We start from the raw sequence: 23,792 nt of genomic DNA on the forward strand, positions 1-23,792 counted from the left end.
TTTTCTTTTCTTTTTTTTTTTTAATGAGACGGAGTTTTGCTCGTTACCCAGGCTGGAGTGCAATGGCGCGATCTCGGCTCACCGCAACCTCCGCCTCCTGGGTTCAGGCAATTCTCATGCCTCAGCCTCCTGAGTAGCTGGGATTACAGGCACGAGCCACCATGCCCAGCTATTTTTTTTTTTTTTTTTTTTTTTTTTTAGTATTTTTAGTAGAGACGGGGTTTCACCATGTTGACCAGGATGGTCTTGATCTCTTGACCTCGTGATCCACCCGCCTCTGCCTCCCAAAGTGCTGGGATTACAGGCTTGAGCCACCGTGCCCGGCCTCTAGTACCTTTTCTTAATAAATCTTTTATTATTTCTTCTATATTATACCCAGAAATTACTGGCATCCCAATTTCATTGAGCATAGGCTACCAATGAGCCTAGGCTTCAGATAACCAAACAATTAGAACCTCTTTGAATTGCTTAATACCTGGATTCTCGGATATTAAATCCAGAATCTCTGATAAGTACACCCATATCAATAAATTTAGTCTGATCTAAAATTATGTTCTCTTTTTCTTATCTAATACCCTTAGAGTTCATTCCCACACATATTCTACAGGATTTTTGCCAATATTGGTTAACAGAATCTTCTTTTCTAAGCCTTCATCTTCTGAGGCATTCTGGGATCTATTCACAGAGTCTGAAGGCAATGAGAAGTGCCAGGGGGATTATTAAGAGTTGGCATTCCCTTGGAAGTCAACTACCTTGGTTGAGTCTTCAGGTCTTCAAACAAGGAAGGACAAGGCTTATCAGATTTGTGAGGAGAGACTGATTTTATTGGCAAGGGAGTTTTGTGGGGCTTGGAATTTCAGTTTTGTTGTACTCAAAATAAATCGAGGAAGAAAAGCGTTTGCACCAGGCCTAGAATCCCTTCCCCTTCTACCTACAGATGCCCAGAAAGAAGCAAATGGTGTCAACGCAAACTCCTTGTAAACATGCTAATAACCTGACCTTTTGGTAAACACACTAAAGGTATTTGTCAACTCCTTATCAGCAAAAATTTCGAGCAGGATGCACCTGGATATATCCAGATTGGTTTTATTGTAAACAAACCTGGACTATATAGGTTTGTGTGGTGGAAGACATGGCTGGCTAGAGTTATATGATTAATGGAGTATAAAATAATGATGCTCCATAACCAAAATGACTCCTGTGAAGCGATGTTTCTTCATAATTTGCTCAAAGGCATACCTTACATTTTAAGTCTAAAACCAGAATGTATACTAATACAGGAGAGGAAAGACCCTATATGAGTAGCTGCATTTGACATGATCATATCTATTCAAAATTTTTTATTTTTATTTTTTTGAGACAGTCTTACTTTCTTGCCCAGGCTGGAGGGCAATGGCATCATCTCGGCACACTGCAAGCTCCGTCTCCTGGGTTCAAGCAATTCTCCCATCTCAACCTCCTGAGTAGCTGGAACTAGAGGTGTAGGTCACCATGCCTGGCTAATTTTTGTATTGTTAGTAGAGACGGGGTTTCACTGTATTGGCCAGGCTTGTCTCGAACTCCTGGCCTCAGGTGATCTGCCCGCCTCAGCCCCCCAAGGTGCTGGGATCATAGGTGTGAGCTGCCACTCGCAACCACTGGAAAATCTTTTATCTGTTTCCTATGATTGCCTATATCCTTTAATTCCATAGTGAAGTTTGGTGTTGGATAAGATCTGAGATTCTTATGAGTCTGGGAATTCAACCTTTGTGTTGCGATGCATTTAGTTTCCTAATAGGTTGTTTAACATTTTTGCATCTATGTACATAAGAGAAATTGGTCTATACTTTTCTGTTCTTATAATGTCCTTGATAAATTTGGTTATAATGTTTTGTTGGCTTCATAAGATGTTAGAAAGTATTCTCTCTTTCTCTATTCTCTGAAAGAGTTTGTTAAAGATTGGAAATATTTCCTTCTAAAATGTTTTAGAATTTATCATTTAAGTCAGCAAAGAGTTGTGAGAGACTTAATTATGGATTCAGTTATTTTAGATGTAAAGATTATGGAAAGGAGAGAGCTAAGTACTGTCTATAGGGCAGCACAGATGTAGGAAAACTATACATTTGAAAGGGAGAAAGTTAAAATTAGGTCTTTTTGGCCTCAATGTTCTTTCTGTATGAAGTATACAGTGTTCTGGCAGGCAGATTTTTCATCTGTTTAACAAATACTTATTGGATGCTTACTATGTGCCAGACATTCTGTAGGACACTGAGGATGTAATCATAAACAATACCAATATTATCCTTGACCTCATGAAACTGATTGTTTGGGAAAACACATTGAAAAGACAATTAATAAATATTATTTACCTATAATTGTACTGAGAATACAATTGAGGTCTAAAGAAATGGTGAAGATTTGTAATGGCAACTGTTGAAATTGAGTAAGAGATACCAAGCAATGTTGAGGACCCAGCTGAGGCTAGAGATAATAAATTAGTAGTGGTAAATTAGCCGTGTAATTTTTTCCAGCCATGCTGTACAGCAAAGACTTAGAAGCAAATAAGGTGAATGATTGGTTCCATCTAATACGGGGATTTGCAGGATGGTGAGATTAAAAGAATGATGAAGCAGATAAGGTCCCTGACATTGTGAAGACACGCGTACAATTCCTAAGGACAGTTCTGATCCAAGCCTAGTGCTTGAAGTCAGGAGATTTTTTTCTGTTTCCCTAGATCCTGATTCTGCTAGTGATTCTTCTGTGTGTCATTTTTCTGTTCATTATATGCAAATTCTGGAAAGAAAGGTGGCAGGTAGCTGGGCTGTCACTGCAGGTAAGCATCATCCTATAGTTCTAGCACTAGCTGTCTAGATGTGCCCAGCCTGACTTTTGGCTTTCTCACAGATCTTTTCTCCCTACATTCACCTGTTCAGCATAACTGTGATGGTTATCCTTTCCTGGCCTGTGGCCTTCTATCTGGCACGTTTGGAAAGAGAAGGTATGTCACATAGGGCAGAACCTTGCCTGTTCTCTTCAGCTCTGGCTTTGGCTTGCATACTCCACTCAGGAAACGAGAAGCTTGGGAACTCTGCCCCGCGCCTCTTTGAAATTCCTTTAGTTTGTTATTCAGGCATGTTCCCGTGCTCTCACTCACTACCTCACAGGGCCTGCCATAGTACTTCTATGGCCAAACAGAACTTCTTCTAAAAAGGGATTCTTCTTTTAGAAAAATAAGATCTTTCTCTGCATTATTATGCACTGACTGTCTGAAGATGGCTGGTAGGAGACACAGTAGAGACCATTTTAATTTGACTTGACCAGAGTGCTGGTACAAGTCACAGTTCTTTCCATTTATATTCAACTAGTACTAGGTCAGAGATTTCTGCTTATATCCAAGTAACTCAAAGAAGTCCCCTGTGAGACCATGTCATACCTGAGGACTTAGAGCAGAAGGTTAAATGTCTGTCTCTGTCACTGGTTTCCTCTTCATTCTTTGCTCCAATGTAATGGAATCAAAAGAACTGGATCTGTACACTAAACTGTTTTGAGAATGGAATTATCTTTCACCACTCTTATAGATAAACCAATAGGACTTTCTTCTCTCTGGGTCTCCTTTTTACTCTTGGTTAAATAAGGGGTATTTGCTTTCTGACCTGTGGGGGAATGCAGGCAAGAGAAAGACTGCATAGATAGTGATGCCATTATGTGTTTATATAGATAGATATATATGCTTGTATGTAGAGAGTAAATTTTAGAAAGTATTTCTGGGGCAAAGGCTTAAAGGGGACAATAATGAACTCTTTTCTTTTTCACTTTCTGAATTTTAGTTAGAATGAGAAGATACAGGATGACACATTCTGAGAAAAAAAGACTCAAGAAATGTAATGTAATCACAAGGTTAAGAGGTTAGAGCTGGAGACTGAAATTTGAAAGTCACTAAAGCGTAGGTGGTAACTTAAAAATGTACAAATGGGTAAAATTATCAGAGGTCTAAAACAGTAAGTCTTGGAGAATGGCTGGTCATCACAGGCCTTGTGTACAGGCTCTATATATGAATGTGTGTGTGTGCATGAGAGCGGGGGGATAGGGAGGGAGGGAAGGAACAAGAGAAGCAAATCACTAATATTTATAGAGAAACTGTTGTGAGTCAACACTGTCATAACAACTCTGTAAGATTGGCATAAGCAGCAAGACAGCCCCATTTTACAGAAGAAAATGAAGATTCAGAAAGGTTAAGTAAGTTGTCCTTAGTCACACAATCAGGAAGTGGCAGAACTCGGCTTTAAACGCAGATTTCTGTCTATTATAAGTGCCCTTTCCACTATCCTATACTGCCTTAAATAAATACAAATATTTTAGGATGATCTTTACATGCTCTGGGGCTTTCTTAGAATCAGCAAAGCTCCTCCTCCTCCTGAGAAGCTGCTCCTTAGCATTCCTTCTCCTTCCTTTCCTTCCTCATCTGTCCCCTGTATAGTTGAGTCCTCTGTCAATTTCTAGTTCCAATAAAGTTGCCTCAATATGTCATGTATTATATTTGTACAGTTCTATACTTTTATATCCAAATGCCTGAAAGTAAGTAGAAATGTCACAGAAATACAAAGTAAATTAGCCAGTACATAGTCAATGAAACCCATGGACTAGGGATTTACTCAGGCTGCTGCTCTGCTTGGGATGATTTTCCATCCCTCTTTACCTTTTTTTCCCCTACTTATCCTTCCTTCCAAATTTTTCAGGTCTACAAGTGGCTGTTGGATTACCCTTTCTTCTGATCCTTTTATGTCTCTATTTGATGCCACTGGGTATTAATTCTCCCTGCATTCAGGAGAAGGAGAATTTGGGACCCAAGCCAACTTTCTTTGGACATAGAGGTGCACCCATGGTAGGTCTGAGCATGATGAACATGGGTGAAAATAGGTTTGTATAGGATATGTGGTTGAGAGAAAACTGAGAACCCCTGGAGAGGAAAAGTGATTGCACTAAGATGGCAACAGTAAAGAGTTCATTGTAAAGGTTGGACTTGAATCCAGGCCACCTAACTCCCAGTCCGTTTCTCTTTACTGAGCCCATTGACATTGCCTCAGATGCACAGAGTCCTAGCATCAGCTTGGAGACAGGGTATACAGGAGAGCTGAAGGAGCCAAGCTCTGCTCCCCAAAGTCCTACTGGGCTCTGCCCCTACCATAAAAGGAATGCTGAAAAGAGAGACTCTGAAGCTTAGGGCGTGATGTCCTTTTCTTCTACAGTTGGGGCCTGAGAATACCATGATGTCCTTTGAGAAAGCTGTTGAACATGGAGCCCATGGACTAGAGACTGATATATTCTTAAGGTAAGAAAGCACGGAACTGGGGTCGGGGGAAGAAGGGGTAAATTCAGTGCCGTGGAAGAGAACCAGCCTGGTCTGAGGTATAGAGAGAGAGTAAGCCCTGGGAGGTTTCTCCTGTGTTCATAAGGCATATATGCACATACTACACAGGTGAATCACATCTCATAAACCACACTTCTGCACCTCCATGTTTTCAATGACAGGGTTACGAATCAAATACACTCGATACAGTCTTCATGCATAATTCAAATATGGCCCATTGCCAATCATGCTTACAACTTTATGTACTACCTTATCAATTTATTTAACATCCCTGGGCACTTATTATATTCCAGGCTTTCTTCTGAGTGCTTGGGAGATGCAAATAAATAAGATATAGTCATGCCTAAAAGATGTTCCAACTAGGAAGAAGAATTGGAATGTTTACAGATAACTACACAATAAGGCTATTGTAGCAAGAACCTTCCAGAGAAAAATAAGTATAATGAACCTCAGTGGAGGAAAAGGTCACCTCCAATTGTGTGAAAAAAAGAAAAAATATTTATATGCTCAAAGTTGTGTTTTGAGTTGAGCCTTGAAGGAAAAATACTCTTTTACCAAACGGAGATGGGGAAGGAGAAACTTCCAGGGACCAGGGAATTCATTCTGAAAAGTTTATGCTATGTGTAAGACCCTATGAGGAGAATGAAAAGACAAGTGTGAAACTGGGAGACAATATTTGTAAAACATATCTGGCAAAAGACTTGTGTCTAGGATATAGCAACCTTCAAAACTTAACAGTAAAATGAAAACAAAAACAAATCAGACAGAAAACAAATCAGTTAGAAAATGGGCAAAATACCTGTGTAGATACTTCACTGAAGAGAATATACAAGTAACAAATACATGAGAAGATGTTCAACTGCATTAGCCTTTAAGACACTGCAAATTGAAACTAACACTACTCACCTATCAAAATGGCTAAATGACAAATACAGCAAGAACACTAAATGCTGGCAGACAAACTGAATCACTCATAAGTTGCTGGTGGAAACATAAAATTGTATAGCCACTCCAAGTCAGTTTGGCAGTTACTTACAAAACTAAATACAGTCATATCTCACTTAATGATGAGGATACGTTCTGAGAAATGCCTTGTTAGGCAATTTCATCATTGTGTGAACATTGTAGAGTGAACTTACACAAACCTAGTTGGCATAGCCTACTGCACACCTAGGCTATATGGTATGACCTGTTACTCTTAGGCTGCAAACCTGTACAGCATGCTGCTGTACTGAATAATGTAGGCAATTATAGAACAATGGTAGGTATTTGTGTATCTGAACATATCTAAACATACAAAAAGTACAGTGAAAATAACGATATAAAAGATAAAACATGGTACACCTGTATAGAGCAATTACCATGAATGGAGCTTGCAGGACACACATTAGCCTAGGCTTACCCAGGGTCCGGATCATTAATATCACTGTCTTCCACCTTCACATCTTGTCCCACTGGAGTGTCTTCAGGGACAATAACATGCATGGAGCTGTCATCTCCTGTGATAACAATGCCTTCTTCTAGGATACCTCCTGAAGGACTACCTGCAGCTGTTTTACAGTTAATTTTTTAATATATAATATAATGTGTATACTCTAAATTAACAATAAAAAGTATAGTGTAGTAAACATATAAACCAGCAACAATTGTTTATTGTCATCATCAGGTATTATGTACTATCTGTGGTTGTACATGCTACAGATTTGTTTTTGTGTGTGATTGGCGGTACAGGTTTGTTTACACCAGTAGCAGCATCAACACACAAGTAATGCATTGTGCTACAGTATTATGATGGCTATGAAGTCACTAGGTGATAGGAAATTTTCAGTATCATTATAATCTTAAGGGGTCCATTGTCATATATGGGGTCCATCCCCTTAAGAGATTCGTATCGGGGTTTCTTGATACCATTTCTGTGCCATTTTCGGGACTGGTTGTATGTGGTGTGGTTCTTGGACTTGGCCATGTCTGCACCTAAGCCACGCTTCCCGAAGTGCCTAGGACCAGAAGCCTTTTCTCTCTCGTTGCCCAGACTGGAGTGCAATGGCACGATCTCAGCTTACTGCAACCTCCATCTCCTGGATTCAAGCATTTCTCTTGCCTCGGCCTCCTAAGTAGCTGGGATTACAGGCGCCCACCATCATGCCCAGCTAGTTTTTTTGTTGTTGTTGTTTTGTGTTTTTTTTTGAGTAAAGATGGGGTGGGGGTGTTTCATATATTGGTTTTGAACTCCTGACCTCAGGTGATTCACCTGCCTCAGCCTCCCAAAGTGCTCGGATTATAGGTGTGAGCTACTGTGCCTGGCCTCTGTATTATTTCTTACAAACTTATGTGAATCTACAGTCCTCACAAAATATAATTTAAAGAAAAGAATCCCATTAGCTTTTTTTTAAAAAAATTATAAAGTGATTCTAAACTCAGAAGATGATTTATTCTGACATTTTAAAACTTTTCTAGACCCTATATCCTGCTCCAATTTATGCCATGTCTTCACTTTCTTTTAAGCAACATTCCTCCAAAGAGTGGTTCATACTGCTATAGAGGATCAACACCTCTTGTTAGTCTCTACCCTTCTAGGTTCTATGGCTGGTCTATAAAGTAAATTGACATAAGACAGATTAACAGGAGAAAAATAATTTTAATTATCTATGTACACATGGGAGTCCCCCAAAAACTTGAGACTCAAGGAAAAGGCCAGATGATTGAAGATTCTATAGTTTTCTGAGCCACAGAAAGGAATAGGGACTTGGGGGAGCAGTGACAAATTGTGGGCAGATAAGGGAAGAAAATGTATGGTGAATAAAGGTAGCCTTATTATACAGATGTAAGTCTCTTAGTAATAAAATGGTTTCAGGGCAGCTCTCTTCTTGGTACAGATACTTTTGCTAATGAAAATTGCCTTTATAAATATAAATTTTCTTTACAAAAGGGCAACTTTTCAGTGCTTCTCTTCTGTCTGCAGTTTCTCAAAATAACCAACTCAAAATAATCAATATACCAAAGCAGTATATATTGGGGTGGCATATTCTGATCTCCTGTGGTCATATTTTAGGGTGAGTGTCCTGAGCCCCAACATTGCCTTTCTTTGTCTTCTCTCAATTCTCCCACTTGTTTTAGATAACTTTCAACAATTTCTGAGCCTATCCCAATCAGGCTTCTTCCATATCACTTCTCAGAGCTCTTACTAAGTTATCAGGGACCTCAAACTGCCTAAACATCATAGTAGATTTTCAGTTTTCATCTTAACCTCTCGGCATTTTGAGTAGCCCTTCATTTTTGAAACACTGTTTTCGTTTGGCTATTAGAATACCATACTCTCCTGATTTTCTTCCTACTTGGCTATTTCCTATGTGACTTCTTTTGCTGGTTCCTCCTTCCCTTCTTGCCCTTAAAATGTTGGAATTTTTGAGATTTGTGAAAAAATAGTTGTATAGGATTTCTGATCCCTACCCCAAGTTCACCCCAAAATGAATTTGATAGTGCTTATCCCATTTGATAAATTGCAGCCATGTTGTTCTTAAATGTGAAACAGGTTTATGTGAAACCTTCATTTGAATGTGTTATTTTAAAGAAACATTTGAAAAGGTGGAGGTATTTTTTAAACCTCAAAAGCAAGTAATGTAAACAAGTTGTTTCCATCTGAGAGAAAGCCTGTGGGAGGTTCTGAGAAGATCTGTGCAAACCTTTCGGCTGCTGTTATTCCCAGTCCTCTAATAAAATTTTTAGTATAAAAGCCCAGTCAGCCATATACCTCTCTGGAGAACAACACTGAACTGAGTTTTCTGGGGATTGCCGAAACACACAGATCCTGAAGAAGTGTTGACTTCCTTGTGTGGGCCGATAGGAGAAATCTAGCCAACAGTCATTGGAAGTCCATGGAGGCTGAGTTGGAGAGAAAGTAAAAGAGCCCAATAAGCTTGTGTGTGCTTATTGCCCCTATTCCCTCTCTGCTAACTCAGTTTCCACCTAACTTTCTAAGGGAAATAAATGTAAATGCCACACCTAACAAGCACGTGTGTGATAACTAATTTTTCCTGGTATTGCCTACCTTTAGCATCCACGATGAACAAAATGTCAAAAATTTCAATGAAGATGTGCCATGCCAAGCCATATAAGAATCTGAGGCAAAAGGAAAAATTAGTATACTATCTTATCTTCATTTAAAATTTAATATTTTGTTTATAGTGGATTTTTGCATTGGTTTTGATTTTTTAAAATATTGCATTAAAATAGTATTTATCTTGCTTATTAGTTTTTGGCACCCCTTTAAATTTTAGGCCGATGGCAAGTGCACTATGATTTTGTTAGTCGTTTTCTCCTTTCCTACCTCCTTTTGGACTAGTGGAGCATTTTTTAGAACTTTATCTCTACTAATGGATTATTAGCTATCCCTTTCTCTTTTTTTTAGTGGTTGAACTAGAGTTTACAATATGATCTTTAACTTATTTATCCCTTTGAGTGTTATACATTTTTGTGTAAAGCATGTCTTTTAACAGTGCACTAACATTTCACCCCCCTCATAGTATGACCTGGTGCGATCATGAACCTCATTATGTGTTGCTATTAATTTTTGCTTTAAACAGTTAATTCTGTTCTTAAAGAAATGAGAAAAGGTTTTTATGTTTACTGGCACTATTTATTCTTTCGTGTAGGTCCAAGTTTCAAATTGTATCAGTTTCCTTTTTGCCAAATAATTAATTAAATATTTTTTCTTTACAGGAAAGGTATGCTGGAAATGAATTACTCTTTTTGTTTATATGAAATATTTTAATTTTCCCTTCATTTTTTGAAGAATATTTTTGCTGCATATAGAATTCTAAGTGACAGTTGTTTTCTTCAAGCATGTAAAAATTCATAATTTTCTGTCTTATGTTTTGATGAGAAATCTTCTGGATGCTTATCTGTATTCCCCTCTACATATACCCATCTCCGGCCCCAGCTACTTTATTTTTTTCTTTTTGCAGCAGAGAAAGAGGTTTAATGATAGGGTCACCAAATGAGGAAATAGGAGGAAGCCTCAAATCCATCTCCCTGAGGAGTTTGGAGCTAGAGTTTTTAATGGTTTTGGAGTGGGCTGAAGTATAGAGATTGTTGACTGGTCAAAGAGTGCAGGGTGAAGTCAGGGGACAGGGAGATGAAGAAACTGTATTCTCATGCTGATTCTGTTCCTCTGTGGGGGTCTTCAAACTGGTCCACATCAGCTGGATTATGGGATCTGAAAAACATCTTAAGCAATTCTTAAACAGAAGCCTGTGATTCTGATTTCAGAAATCCTATCTATAGAAACAGTGGGGATACAATCGGTCAATGTCAAGTGACTTTCCTATACAAGGAAGTGGTTCAAAGTGCAGCCTGATTAATACATAATAATAGCTGTATTTCTGTCCAGAATTCTTGTTAACCCTGTGAGGATGATTTGACTTCAGTACCCCCTTACCTTGTTTATCCGTCAGTCCTGAAGTGTGATCATTAAGGAGGAATTGAGCCATGACTGCTTTGGCTGCTTTCTGCTGACAAGGGTCAGGGAGGCCATAATTAGGATTTGAGGAATGAAACTGCTTTCTAGTAGCCTGTAAATGTTCTTGAGTGCCAGGTATAGGCTTCTGATTCTGCACAACAAAAAAGTGCTTTTGTTACTAGTCCCTGTTGTCTGTTGGGACTAGAAAGAAGAGCAAGATGATGATAATGATAAGAGTTTGTAAGGGTAACTAAAACCAGTTTCCCATTCCCTTAGGAAGTCAGCTAAAGACATCATCTAAGAATCTGTGGTGCACACCTCTCATAACCATGTAGCTTGTTTGGAAATGTTTTCTATTCACAACAAGTGGTATTAGCTATTGCACAGATAGCCCACTTGTTTTGCCAAAAGGAAATCGAATGTAATTTAATTATTTAGAACTGTCTGGACCAAAAAGCTTAAACTATTATGCCTAGCAGACTTCGTCATTTCAGCATATCAGCATACCACATTTTGGGTTTAGGTTTCTGAGCCCCAACATCCTCATCTGAAGCTTCCCTAGAGGTTTCACACACTAAAATCTGAGTTAGTGGGAAAACTGAATTAATAGCTGAGTGGTAAAGGATCGCCGTAAACCAGTTTCCTAATTCTGGGAATAGGCCAGTCCCATTAAACAGCTATGTCTCATGTAAGGAGATAGTATTGCAAATGAGCTTTCAAATGGAAGAAAACCAAATATTAATGTTTGGGGAAATTGATAAACCAGTTTCATGAGCGTCTGAAGGGCAATCAGTTGAAGTGTCTAGATGTTAGATTTGGCCGGGCATGGTGGCTTAAGCCTGTAATCCCAGCACTTTGGGAGGCTGAGGTGGGCAGATCAACTGAGGTCAGGAGTTCGAGACCAGCCTCGCCAACATGATGAAACCCCATCTCTACTAAAAATACAAAAATTAAGCTTGGTGGTAAGTGCCTGTAATCCCAGCTACTTGGGAGGCTGAGGCAGGAGAATCGCTTGAACCCAGGAGGTGGAGGTTGCAGTGAGCAGAGATGGCACCACTGTACTCCAGCCTGGACGACAGAGTAAGATTCTGTTTTAAAAAGAAAAAATAGATGTTAGACTTAAAGCATCTTCAGTTAACATGGAAACAGGCAGTGACAATCTGATAGCTTTTTTTTTCTTTTTTTTTGAGGTAGAGTTTTGCTCTTGTTGCCCAGGCTGGAGTGAAATGCCACTATCTTGGCTCACCGTAACCTCTGCCTCCCAGTTCAAGCAGTTCTCCTGCCTCATCCTCCTAAATAGTTAAGATTATAGGCATGCACCACCACACCTAGCTAATTTTGTATTTTTAGTAGAGATGGGGTTTCTCCATGTTGGTCAGCCTGGTCTTGAACTCCCAACTGCAGGTGATCCGCCCGCCTCGGCCTCCCAAAGTGCTGGGATTACAGGCATGAGCCACCTCGCCCAGCCTCTGACAGATTTTTCTTGCCTATAGTTTATATATCACAAGATATACTTGCAGGTCCTCAGGAAAAAGTTAGCAGTGATTTCATTGTCTAAGTCAGAAAAATTGAAAGAAAATGTGACAACATTAGTTTGGACACTTTTAACCAGGAAAGAATTCAGGATTCAGTTCAAATCTTCATCAAATTTTGAAAAAATTTTCAATTTTACTTTTTGAAATTTTTTTTCTGCACCTCCCTTCTTTATAAGGACTCCATTTACACATATATAATACTGCTTGATCATTGCGTTACAGGTCACTGATGCCCTATTCTTTTTTGTTTCGGTTTTCTTTCTGTGCTTTCATTTGGTTAGATTCTAATGCTGCATCTTCAAATTTGTTGTTCTTTGTATGACCTGCAATATCTGATCTGTTTTAAATTTCATGCAGTGAAATTTTCATTTCAATTATTATATTTTATCTCTAAATTTCCATTTTTTAATATATTGTATGTATATCTTTATGTTCATGTTTTTCTTTACATACCTTGTTTACATCTTTATAATTTTGTTCTACATTGTTTAACACCCTTGTCTATGAATGCTGTCATCTCTTTTACTTTTTTAGTTTGTCCCTGTTGAGTAATTTCTCTTGCATATGGTCACATTTTCCTGTTTGTTTACATCTTTAGTAAGTTTTCATTATATACTGGACTTGTAGTTTTGCATTGTTGGGTGCTGTATCTTGTATCCTTTAAAGAATGTTGGTAATTTTCTTGCAGATAGTTGTTACTTCCAGACTAGTTTGTCCTTTTCTTTGGAGGATTGTTTTTAAGCTCTTTTTTAGAGGATTTAAAGTGGCTCTAAAGCCCTTGTAGTTCTAAATTATCCCCTTTTCTAAGGTGTGATCTTTTGGAGTTTCTAAAGAATGCCTATGTAATAATTGAGGACTCTCCTCTCTTGCTGGATGGAACTTGAATGATTCATACCCCTGTGCAAGCTCTGATTGTCTTAGAACTTTCTGGTAATTTTTCTTTTCTTAGAAGTTGTTCTTGCTAAGCCTTGATAGTTTTACTCTGTACACATACAGATTGATATTTGATCATACACTTATGGACTTTTGCATATTTTCTTGGAACTGTGTCTTTGTTTTTGCATAACTCTATTCTTTATGGGACTCTAGCCCACAAATTCTAGCTGTCTTGGCTCCCTGCTTACTCTAATCTCTTTCTTCTCATTTCAGCAAGACAGCTAGGTCCCTTTTAGGTTCCCCAAGCCTGTATTGCCTGCTTAGTATGGTCCTGGAACCTGAGGACCTTGCCTTATCCCTACCTCCATTCACTTTACTTTCAGGCCACTAGTGTACCTGCTATTTTTCTGATGCCAGAAAGCACCTGGATAGAGAAGCTATTCTTTCACCATCACTAATGTGATCATATATCATGAAAGACTGATCAATCCCTAGAGCAGAAAAATAATGACATCAAAGTGTAAATGACTGATACTTAGCCCTTTTCTAAGATTTGAGAGGGAGTAAGGAGCCCTAGTGACACTTACGACCTTGAAGGACTTTCTGGGGAGCCTGTCTACCAAGGTAGCTAAGTTCAGCCTGTCTACCCCTGCCCCTCTTTTCTACCTCTGCCTCAGTTATGATCATGTGCCTTTCCTCATGCATGACTTTGACTTGAGAAGAACAACCAATATCAGGGAAGTTCAGCCAGAATCTGCCTTCCAGAACCCCGCCTTCTTCAATTGGGATTTCCTATCGACACTGAATGCAGGCAAATGGTTTATAAAACCAGAGGTAAGACACCGTCATCCCAAATTCCACAAACCTGCATTGAATTCGTTTTTTGTAAGAGATCATGTGCTGCTCCTGAAGATAAAGGCCACTGATGACGACAGGCAAGTATACACATGATTTCATTCCAGTTTGGTAGCAGGACTATAGTATTGGCAGGAGGGCATCTTCACTAATGGAGTGATTCTGATTATTGCTTTCTACATTTACAAGTTTGAAGAGAAACTTGTAAACTTACCCTTGTCTTATAATTTCTTTATACCCAAATATTTCATAAGCTTTTACAGTGTGCCTAACATGTACATAACATTTTCCTGGGTAAGGCAGACTGGGACACATATTTTTTATTTTTTCTTCTTGCCATTCAAGAAATATTTATTGAGCACCTACTGGTGCTACGCACGTGGAATATAATGGTGAATAAGCACATATCCAGCCTTAATGGAGTTTATAGGCTATTATAAGAAACAGACAGTTACAATACATTGTGATAAGTGCAAAACTAGAGTTAATTTCAGGTTGCTTCAGGAGCACACAAGCATGTCTTCTAACTCAGTCTGAGGAATGTGAATGGGAGATTCTGGAAGGAGATGTATAGACTAATAATGGATGTGGTACAATATAAAGCATGTGCTGTGCTGAGTGCAGTGTAATTTTGAGGTAAGAATGAATGGTTTCTCTGGAAGAAGTTGGGGAATACTTTATGCACAGCTACCATTTGAGGTGAGGGAAGGTCATTACTAAGGAGAACCAAGGGCAATAATGATGATATGTTTCAGAGATTATCCTGGAGCATGAGGGTATATGTGTGTGTGTGTGTGTGTGTGTGTGTGTGTGTGTGTGTGTGTGTGTGTGTAAGAAGGAGAGAGAGGGAAGGATGGAGGAGAGAGGAAGGAAGGAAGAGGAAGTAGATGAGATAGATTGAGAGAACAATCTGGAAAACATATTGATGGGAAATTGTGGCACTGCTTAAATAACAAAGAGTTTAGAATAATCCCTGAGTGTTTTTAAATGGGTAAAAAGTCAGAATTGCATTTGATAAAGGTCAACCTGCTTTTACAAGATAGATTAAAGAAAACAAAACAACCTTTGTTTTCCAGCTTATTTTGTGGCCAAGAATTCATGTGACCTAGGTTCTGTCCAAATCGATATACTCATTGAGACTTTGCTTTTGAGAATAAACATCTCAACAAGATACATAGCAGGCATCCATATTGCTAGCATATGTGACAGCAAGAGATAGCATGGTATGAGGGTCAGCTGTGGTAATAGCATTCTTATATGGTAGTAGTGTAATTAGAAATATTAAGGGATGTTTGATTGTGTACTAATGGAATGGAATTTTATTTATATTTAATGTTAATCCATAGGCTGTTTGATCATGTTTCATGTAAAATAGGGAAAAGTGAAGAATTATGTACTGATGGATTTATCTACTGTGTTAGTCCATTTTGTGTTGCTATAAAGGAATACCTGAGACTGGGTAATTTATAAAGAAAAGAGGTTTGTTTGGCTCATGGTTCTCCAAGCTGTACAAGCATGATACCAGCATCTGCTCAGCTTCTGGTGAGGAAGCTTTTATTCATGGCAGAAGGTGAAGGGGGAGCAGGCATGTCACATGGCAAGAGAGGGAGCAAGAAAGAGAGAAGGAGGTACCAGACTCCTTTAAACAAACAGCTTTTGCATGAACTAATAGAATGAGAATTAACTCATTACTGAGTGGAGGGCACCAAATCATTCCTAAGGGATCTGACCCCATGACCCAAATACCTCTCACTAGGCCTCACTTCCAACATTGGAGATCACATTTCAACATAAGATTAGGAGGGAACACACATCCAGACTGTATCATCTACTGAGACTCCACTTCAGATTCACTGTATTAATTAGTATTAATATAAGAAATAGCTGAAAGTGGATTTGTTATTACTGTAGTTGCTCAGAATATTTGTCCTTATAGGAGTACATAGCCTATAAATGCTATTTGCTTATATGAAAATAATGTGATTATGCTGATATTCTAGGTTTCTGAGTATATGTAGCTTCTGCAATATGTCTCATTATACATAGACACATAAAAACTAGAGGTTCTCCATTAGGATGTATATATTGAATTAGTTAGCCATAGTTAATATTTTGGCAAAGGTGTGTTCTAGATGAAAAGGCTATTATTTTATCTGATATATAATATATGGCTCATAAAAGTCTTATTAGGATTTATAGAGTTAAACTTACTCCCTAAAATTGAGCCAAAGTTTCATTAGCCTGAGATATTTGATGGAACAGTAGGGTTGATGAATTTTAATTAATGGATGATTTTTCTTGGTGGTCTTTATTGGAACTTAGTGGTCGTTATTGTTGAAAGGCAACAACAGTTCTCATGTCAGCGGTCATGGTTAGCTACTCTGTGGGAACCATGAATTTAATTTTTTCATAATTCTAAGTACATTCAGAAACATTTAATGCTTAATAATTTAGTAAATAGCATCCTTATTTTGGATTTTTATTTTTTATTTTTTTTTTGAGATGGAGTTTCACTCTGCCACCCAGGCTGGAGTGCAGTGGTGTGATCTTGGCTCATTGCAGCCTCCACCTCCTGAGTTCAAGCGATTCTCCTCCTGCAGCCTCCTGAGTAGCTGGGACGACAGGCACCCATCACCATGCCTGGCTAATTTTTTGTATGTTTAATAGAGACAGGGTTTTACCATGTTGATCAGGCTGGTCTCGAACTCCTGACCTCAGGTGATCCATCTGCCTCAGCCTCCCAAAGTGCTGGCATTACAGACATGAGCCACTGCACCTGGCCTTACTTTTGGTTTTCAAACATTTCTTCGAAACTGTCTCCTGTTATGAATGTCTTGCATTAGTTGTAAGTGATAGAGTTGGATCTGTTATTGTAACAAATTTTGGTGAATTTTTTTAGGATTAATAGCTCTATATTAGCATGTTTAGGGTGTTTGAGTGCTTTGCTTATAGCATTTAGTTATGCTATTACAATGGCTACTGAAGAGCATCCTGAAACCTGCAGTTCACATATGGTTATCCAGGGGACTTTAGGTTTGATCATGGAGCTTTCTTTGCTTTCATGTGATATGGTTAGAAGGTAGTTAAAATGGTGTTATCATGTGATTTAAAATATTTGGAGGTTTGGGTAGTTTTTTCATAGTGAAGAAATTGATTGAAAAGATTATTCTGATGATTATTGGTTGGGTATGATTATTGATTGATCATGGCAGTGAATTGGTCATTATTTATTAATATATTTATTAGTCTTGAGATTATTGTGAAAATCAGGTTGTTAATCCTATTGATAACAATATAAGAATAGATACAAACATTCTGGAAGTTGATACTGGTAGCTAAACTGAATTCCTGTTTCTCCAGCCCAACCAACACTTCCATGGAACTTTCTTATATCTTTTTGTGAAAGTATAATTATTGAAATTGTAAAAATATAATTATCATGCAGATACATAGCATGAATACAAGTTTTATTAGCACATTAATGAGAGAAGAAGGATGACAAAACCCACTCAAAGAGAAATGACAGCAAGATGTTCAACTAGAAAACACTAGCACTCATCCCTTTCAAAAAGACAGCCAAAATAACAAATAAAAAACCATATTTTAATGAAAATAATAAAGGACAGCACCAGAATACATTAGAGGAGTAACAGAAATCCTGTTGGGGACAGAAACTCAGGACAGCCACATAGAGAATGAAAGGAAACACCAGGACTCTACCATCCCATCCCCCAACTGAGATCAGCCAGGAACCAGGAGGAACTTCTCCCTATGGTGAAAAGGTAGGCAAGAGGTTCTCGGCAGCCCCAGCAATACTTTGGACATATTGGGGTCCCCTGCAGTCCTCGTAGGCCCTAAGTCCAGCTGGGGTAGCTACCTAGAGGCATACGACTATGCTCCCCTCAGGGAAGGAGCCAGCTGTGCCTGCCCCATGGCCTACATGTCTACTGTGTTATGCCATCTTGGAACTGGAACAAATGCTGGAGTGTCTTGCTCCAGAGGTGAATAGCCACAGCACTCCTTCATTGCTTATGGCTAAACTACTGGGGAACCACCCCAACAGAGTGGCCTAACATTCCCAGACCAAGCAACTGTTACATCTTTCCCTGTGGATCCAAGCAGCAGATAGAACTGTTTCACCTACCTTTGGGCTGGATATGGAGCTGTGCACCCTTCCTGGGGATGTGGTGCTTTGATAGAACAGCGCCATCTACCTCTTTCAGACTTGACTATGCCATGCCCCTGGGGTCCTGAGTTGAAAGTGTGCATTGCCCTCTCAAAGAAAAAGTACTTTGTCAGAGCCCTGGGTGGCATGGAAATGGTGCCTGGGCTGTTAAGAACAGTCAGGTCCCCAAGGCCTAAGTAGAGTGGCACATCAGCCCTTGGAGAATCAATGTCTTGGCTTAGCTGAGCAACTGCACATTCTGTGGCTGAGTTAACATAGTGCTCTTCATCCCAGGGAAACAAAGTGGTGTCTGAGAAGAGATATTCCATGGGCCCTACAGGCCAAACAATTGTAGTACCCTGCTTCCCTGGAGCTGGACTAACTAACTCTCTAGAGTCTAAGCTGCTGAGATAGTGCTATCCCTAAGGAATAGAGTCACATTGTGCTGCTTCTTACTCCCCAGGGCCCAAACAACGGCCATTCTGGGGTACTTTATGCTGCTGCTGCACTTAGCCTCACAGAGGCTGGGATACTGCTGAATCCTACCATCTTAGAGTCTAGTGTCACCACTACATGGTATCTCATTCCCAGGGACCCAACTTGCTACTGAGCCCTGTTGACTCAGCCTCCCAAATTATAACCATACCATGTACTCTAGACTTAAACCTCCAGAACACACATTTTTCCTTAGAGTCAGGTCTGGGCTATTCCCTGCCCAGCAAGAGTATAATCACAGCTACAGCCTAACTCCCTGAACTCAAGCTGCTAGGGTTAGAGTCACATTCTGGTGGTTTGGGCGACCTATGTCTAACCCTGTCACAGAGAGTGAAAGGTTCACAGAGAGGCTGGACAGGTTCGTGAAACTCTGATCCTAGGACTCTGCCAATCTGATCACCTGCACCCGGAATCCAGTGCCATGGCACCTGCTTGTAGGCCATGCCAGACCTGACACCAAGAGGGATTCCCTCAGTGAAGTCTCCTCATTGTAGGGAAAACAAGAATTGGAAGACCCCAAACACCCCGTGGACCAAGGACATTAACAACATACACCTGTGCTGTTGCAACAACAAATTTCCACACACCCCTAAGCCACTGAGATGCCCACTGAGTTATTGTTGATATTGAATGCAGCCAGAGAAGCTACACAGAGACTATACCAGCACACCTACCCAGAAACAGAGTCACCATACCCTTCTCAACTAGTGCACTAAGACCCAACTGCAGGTGAAAGTCTTTCTCTAGAAAAGCCACTCTAGAAAGTTTGGAAGAGGTGATTATTCTACCAGATGCATAGACATTAGCACAGGGACACAAGAAATGAGGAAGCAAGGAAATATGACACCACCGAAGGAACATAATAATTCTAGTAATAGACCTGAATAAATAAATGAATTGCTGGAAAAGGAATTTAAAATATTTAACTTAAGGAAATTCAATGAGATACAAAAAAATACAGAAAAACAATTCAGCAAAATTAGGAAAACAATTCATGATATTAATGATAAATTCAACAAAGACATAGATACAGTAAAAAAGAACCAGCCAGGTGTGGTGGCTCATGCCTATAATTTTAGCACTTCGGGAGGCCAAGGGAAGTGGATCACCTGAGGTCAGGAATTCGAGACCAACCTGTCCATTGTGGCCAAAACCCATCTCTACTAAAAACCCAAAAATTAGCTGGGCGTGGTGATGTGTGCCTGTAGTTCCAGCTACTTGGGAGGCTGAGACAGGAGAATTGCTTGAACCTGGGAGGTGGAGGTTGCAGTGAGCTGAGATCACACCACTGTATTCCAGTCTGGGCTACTGAGTGAGACTCTGTCTCAAAAAAAAAAAAAAAAAAAAAAAAAAAAAAAAAAAAACAAAATGAACACCCTTGCAACTGAGTAATCCAAGTACCAAAATAAAAGAATAAAACAATACAGTACAGAGCTTCAACAGGAGACTTGTTCTAGCAGAAGCATCTCTGAGCTTGAAAGTGAGTCATTTGAAAATTAACCAGATAGAAGGGGGAAAAGAAAATTGAGAATGAAAAAAAGTAAAGAAAGTCTACAAGATAGAACACTATTAAGCAAATAAGTTTTCATATTGTGGATATTCCCAAGGGAAAGAGTTGGAAAAAGGCATAGAAAAACAGTAGCTTGAAACTTCCCAAATCTGGGGAGAGAGGTGGATAGCCAGATCTTAAGAAGCTCAGAGGTTCCCAAATACATTCAATCCCAAAAGGTCCTCACTAACGCATATTTTAATGAAATTGTTGAAAGTCAAAGACAAATAATTCTAAAAAGAGCAAGAGAAAAGTATCAAGTCACATATAAGGGAATTGTCATTAGACTGACCGCAGAAACTGTCGAGACAAGGGGAGAATAGAATGAGGTATTCAAAATACTGAAAGAAAAAATATTGCCAGCCAAAAATACTTTACTCAGCAAATCTATCCTTCAGAAATGAGGGAGAAATTGTCTTTCCCCGACAAGCAAAAACTGGGAAATGCAAAACCACTAGACTAGCCCTACAAGAAATATTCAAGACATCCCTGAATCGGGAAGCAAAAAGATGATAATCACCATTATGAAAACATGCAAAAGCATAAAACTTATTGGTAGAGAAGATACACAAAGAAGAGAGAGAGAAAAAAATCAAACGTATTGTATTACAGAAGGCCATCAAACTGAAGTGAAAACAAGAAGAAAAAAAGAATATACAAAACAGAAACAATGACAGAGAGAGAGAGAAAATAAAAAGAGGAAAACTTTAGGCCAATTATCCTGATGAACACAGATAGAAAAATCTTCAACAAAATGCAAGCAAACCAAATCCAACAGCACATTTAAAGGATCATATACCATGACCAAGTAGGATTCATTCCAAGGCTGCAAGGATGATTCAACATAATACAAATCAGCAAGCATGACACATGACATCAACAGAATGAAGGACAATAACTATATGATCATCTCAATAGGCATAAAAAAGCATTTAATAAAATTCAACATGCCTTCATGATAAAAATCCCCAACAAACGAAGTATAGGGTAGCATACTTATACACAGTAAAAGCTATATATGACAAACCCACAACTAACATTATACTGAATGGAGAAAACTTGAAAGCTTTTTCTCTAAGAACTGGAACAGAACACTTATTCAAGATAGTACTGGAAGTCCTAGCCAGAGCAGTTAGGCAAGAGAAAGAAAGAAAAGGCATCCAGTTGGAAAGGAGGAAGTCAAATTGTCCCTGTTTGCAGACAACGTGATGTTATATGTAGAAAACCCTAAAACTCCGCCAAAAAACCTATTAGAACTGATAGATTCAGTATTGTTGCAGGATATAACATTAACATAAAAATCAGTAGTGTTTCTATATATCAACAACAAACCAGTGGAAAAAGAAATCAAGAAAGTGATCCCATATACAATACCTGGCCCCTCAAAAAATACCTAGGAAAAAATATAACCAAGGAGGTGAAAGATGTCTGCAAGGGAAATGATAAAACACTCACTGGAATGGAAGATATTCAAGTTCTTATCAGCCAGATTAGAGAGAGACTTTTTTGGCCGTTCAGACCATTGAGTGAAAACCTTGGAAAGGTCATACTGCAGTAATAGAGCTAAACTAGCCCTAGGTTAAAGGGTGTCTTATACTCACTAAAGATAAATAAAAATCAAACTGGCTAATCATTTAAATTCCTGCCAAAACAAACATCAATATGCTTTAAAGGAAGACAGTATCAAGACCTCCAACATTATAACATCACCATGTCCAGCATCCAATAACAAGATTATTAGATATAAAAAGAAGCAGGAAAATGTGACTTAAAACCAGGAGAAAAACTCATTTAAAAATATCTAAAAAAGATAGCTCATAAAATTAGCAGAAAGAGACTTTTTAAAAACTATTGCAGATATATCAAGGATTTAAAGGAAAGCAAGAACATAATGAGAGATTATGTAAGCTATAAAAAAGGAACAAATAGAATTTCTAGGACTGAAAAACTATAATATCTGAAATTAAACTATAATATCTGAAATTAAAAATTCACAGGATGTTCATGAAAAATATTGGTCTGTAGTTTTCTTATAATGTCATTATCTGGATTTGGTTATTAGGGTAATGCTGGCCTCATAAAATGAGTTAGAAATATTCTGTCTTCTGCCTAGAGGAGACTGTGTCGAATTGTTACTATTTTTTCCTATGAGTTTGGTGGAACTTAACAATGAACACACCTGGGCCTGGAGTTTCCCTTGTGGGGAGGTTTTTATTTACAAATAAATTTCATCAATAGATGTGGAGAACATTCAGGTTGTCTCTTGAGTGGTTGTTGATAGTTCGTCTTTTGAAGAATTTATCTGTATTATCTAAGCTCTTGAATTTGTGGACACAGAGTTGTTTATAATATTCATCTATTATCTTTTTAATGACGATGGGATCAGTGGTAATATTCCCTCTTCATTCATTCATTCACTATTTATTTACTAAATAACAAATGGGATCTCACTTTGTCACCCAAGCTGGAATACAGAGGCATGATCATATCTCACTGCAGCCTCAAACTCCTGGCCTCAAGGGATCCTCCCACCTCAACCACCCAAGTAATTGAGACTACAGGCATGTGCCACCATGCCCACCTAATTCTTTTCTTTTCTTTTCTTTTTTTTTTTTTTTTTTTTTTTTTTTTTTTGTTGTTGTTGTTGTTGAGACAGTGTCTTGACTGTCTTGCCCAGGCTGGTCTCAAACTCCTGGGCTCAAGCAATTCTCCCACCTTGGCCTCCCAAAGTGCTGGCATTACAGGCATGAGCTGCCATGTCTGGCCCCTCTTCCATTCTTTTTTTTTTTTTTTTTTTTTTTTTTATTGAAGCAGAGTCTCATTCTGTCATCCAGGCTGGAGTGCAACCGTGTGATCTCAGCTCACTGCAACCTCTGCCTCTCAGGTTTAAACTATTCCCCTGCCCCAGCCTCCCATGTAGTTGGGATTACAGGTGTGCATGACGATGCCAAGCTAATTTTTGTATTTGTTGTAGAGCTGGGATTTCACCATATTGGCCAGGCTGGTCTCGAACTCCTGGCCTCAAGCAGTCTGCCCACCTCGGCCTCCCAAAGTGCTGGGATTACAGGTGTGAGCCACTGTACCTGGCCTTATTCTTGATTTTGGTAATTTGTGTTCTCTCTCTTTTTCTCTGTTCATCTGGCTAGAGATACATAGATGTATTGATCTTATCAAAGAAAGGGTGATTGGTTTCACTGTTTTAAAACTTAATTTCATTGATTTCTACTTTCTGAAAGTAAATAAAACTTTCTTTTGCTTGGTTTCGTTTTATCTTCTTTTTCTAGTTTGCTAAGGTGGAAGCTATAATCTGATTTTAGTTTCTTTTTTCAGTTGTAAGCATTTAATACTATATATTTAATAACTTTAAGCATTGGTTCAACTTCATGTTGCAGATTTTGATATGTTGCATTTTATAATTTTTGTTTAGTTCAAAATGTTTTTAAAATCTTACTTGAGCCTTCTTTCCTGACCCATGGGTTATTTAGAAGTGTTTCTTCAAATTTCTAAATATT

General features: G+C 38.8%; 1 protein-coding gene across 1 annotated transcript in view; it reads left to right on the top strand.

Moving 5' to 3' along the window:
- Positions 1–23,792, top strand: part of GDPD4 (glycerophosphodiester phosphodiesterase domain containing 4) — an 82,973-nt gene that overhangs the window by 24,628 nt on the left and 34,553 nt on the right. The window contains exons 5-10 of the mRNA XM_003942963.3: positions 2,714–2,812; positions 2,884–2,977; positions 3,807–3,884; positions 4,716–4,861; positions 5,226–5,308; positions 13,894–14,050. Of these exons, the coding sequence (XP_003943012.1) occupies positions 2,714–2,812; positions 2,884–2,977; positions 3,807–3,884; positions 4,716–4,861; positions 5,226–5,308; positions 13,894–14,050 (657 nt within the window). The remainder of the gene's footprint in view (positions 1–2,713; positions 2,813–2,883; positions 2,978–3,806; positions 3,885–4,715; positions 4,862–5,225; positions 5,309–13,893; positions 14,051–23,792) is intronic.

This window comes from Saimiri boliviensis, chromosome 6, assembly GCF_048565385.1.
Source record: "Saimiri boliviensis isolate mSaiBol1 chromosome 6, mSaiBol1.pri, whole genome shotgun sequence".
NCBI lineage: Eukaryota > Metazoa > Chordata > Mammalia > Primates > Cebidae > Saimiri > Saimiri boliviensis.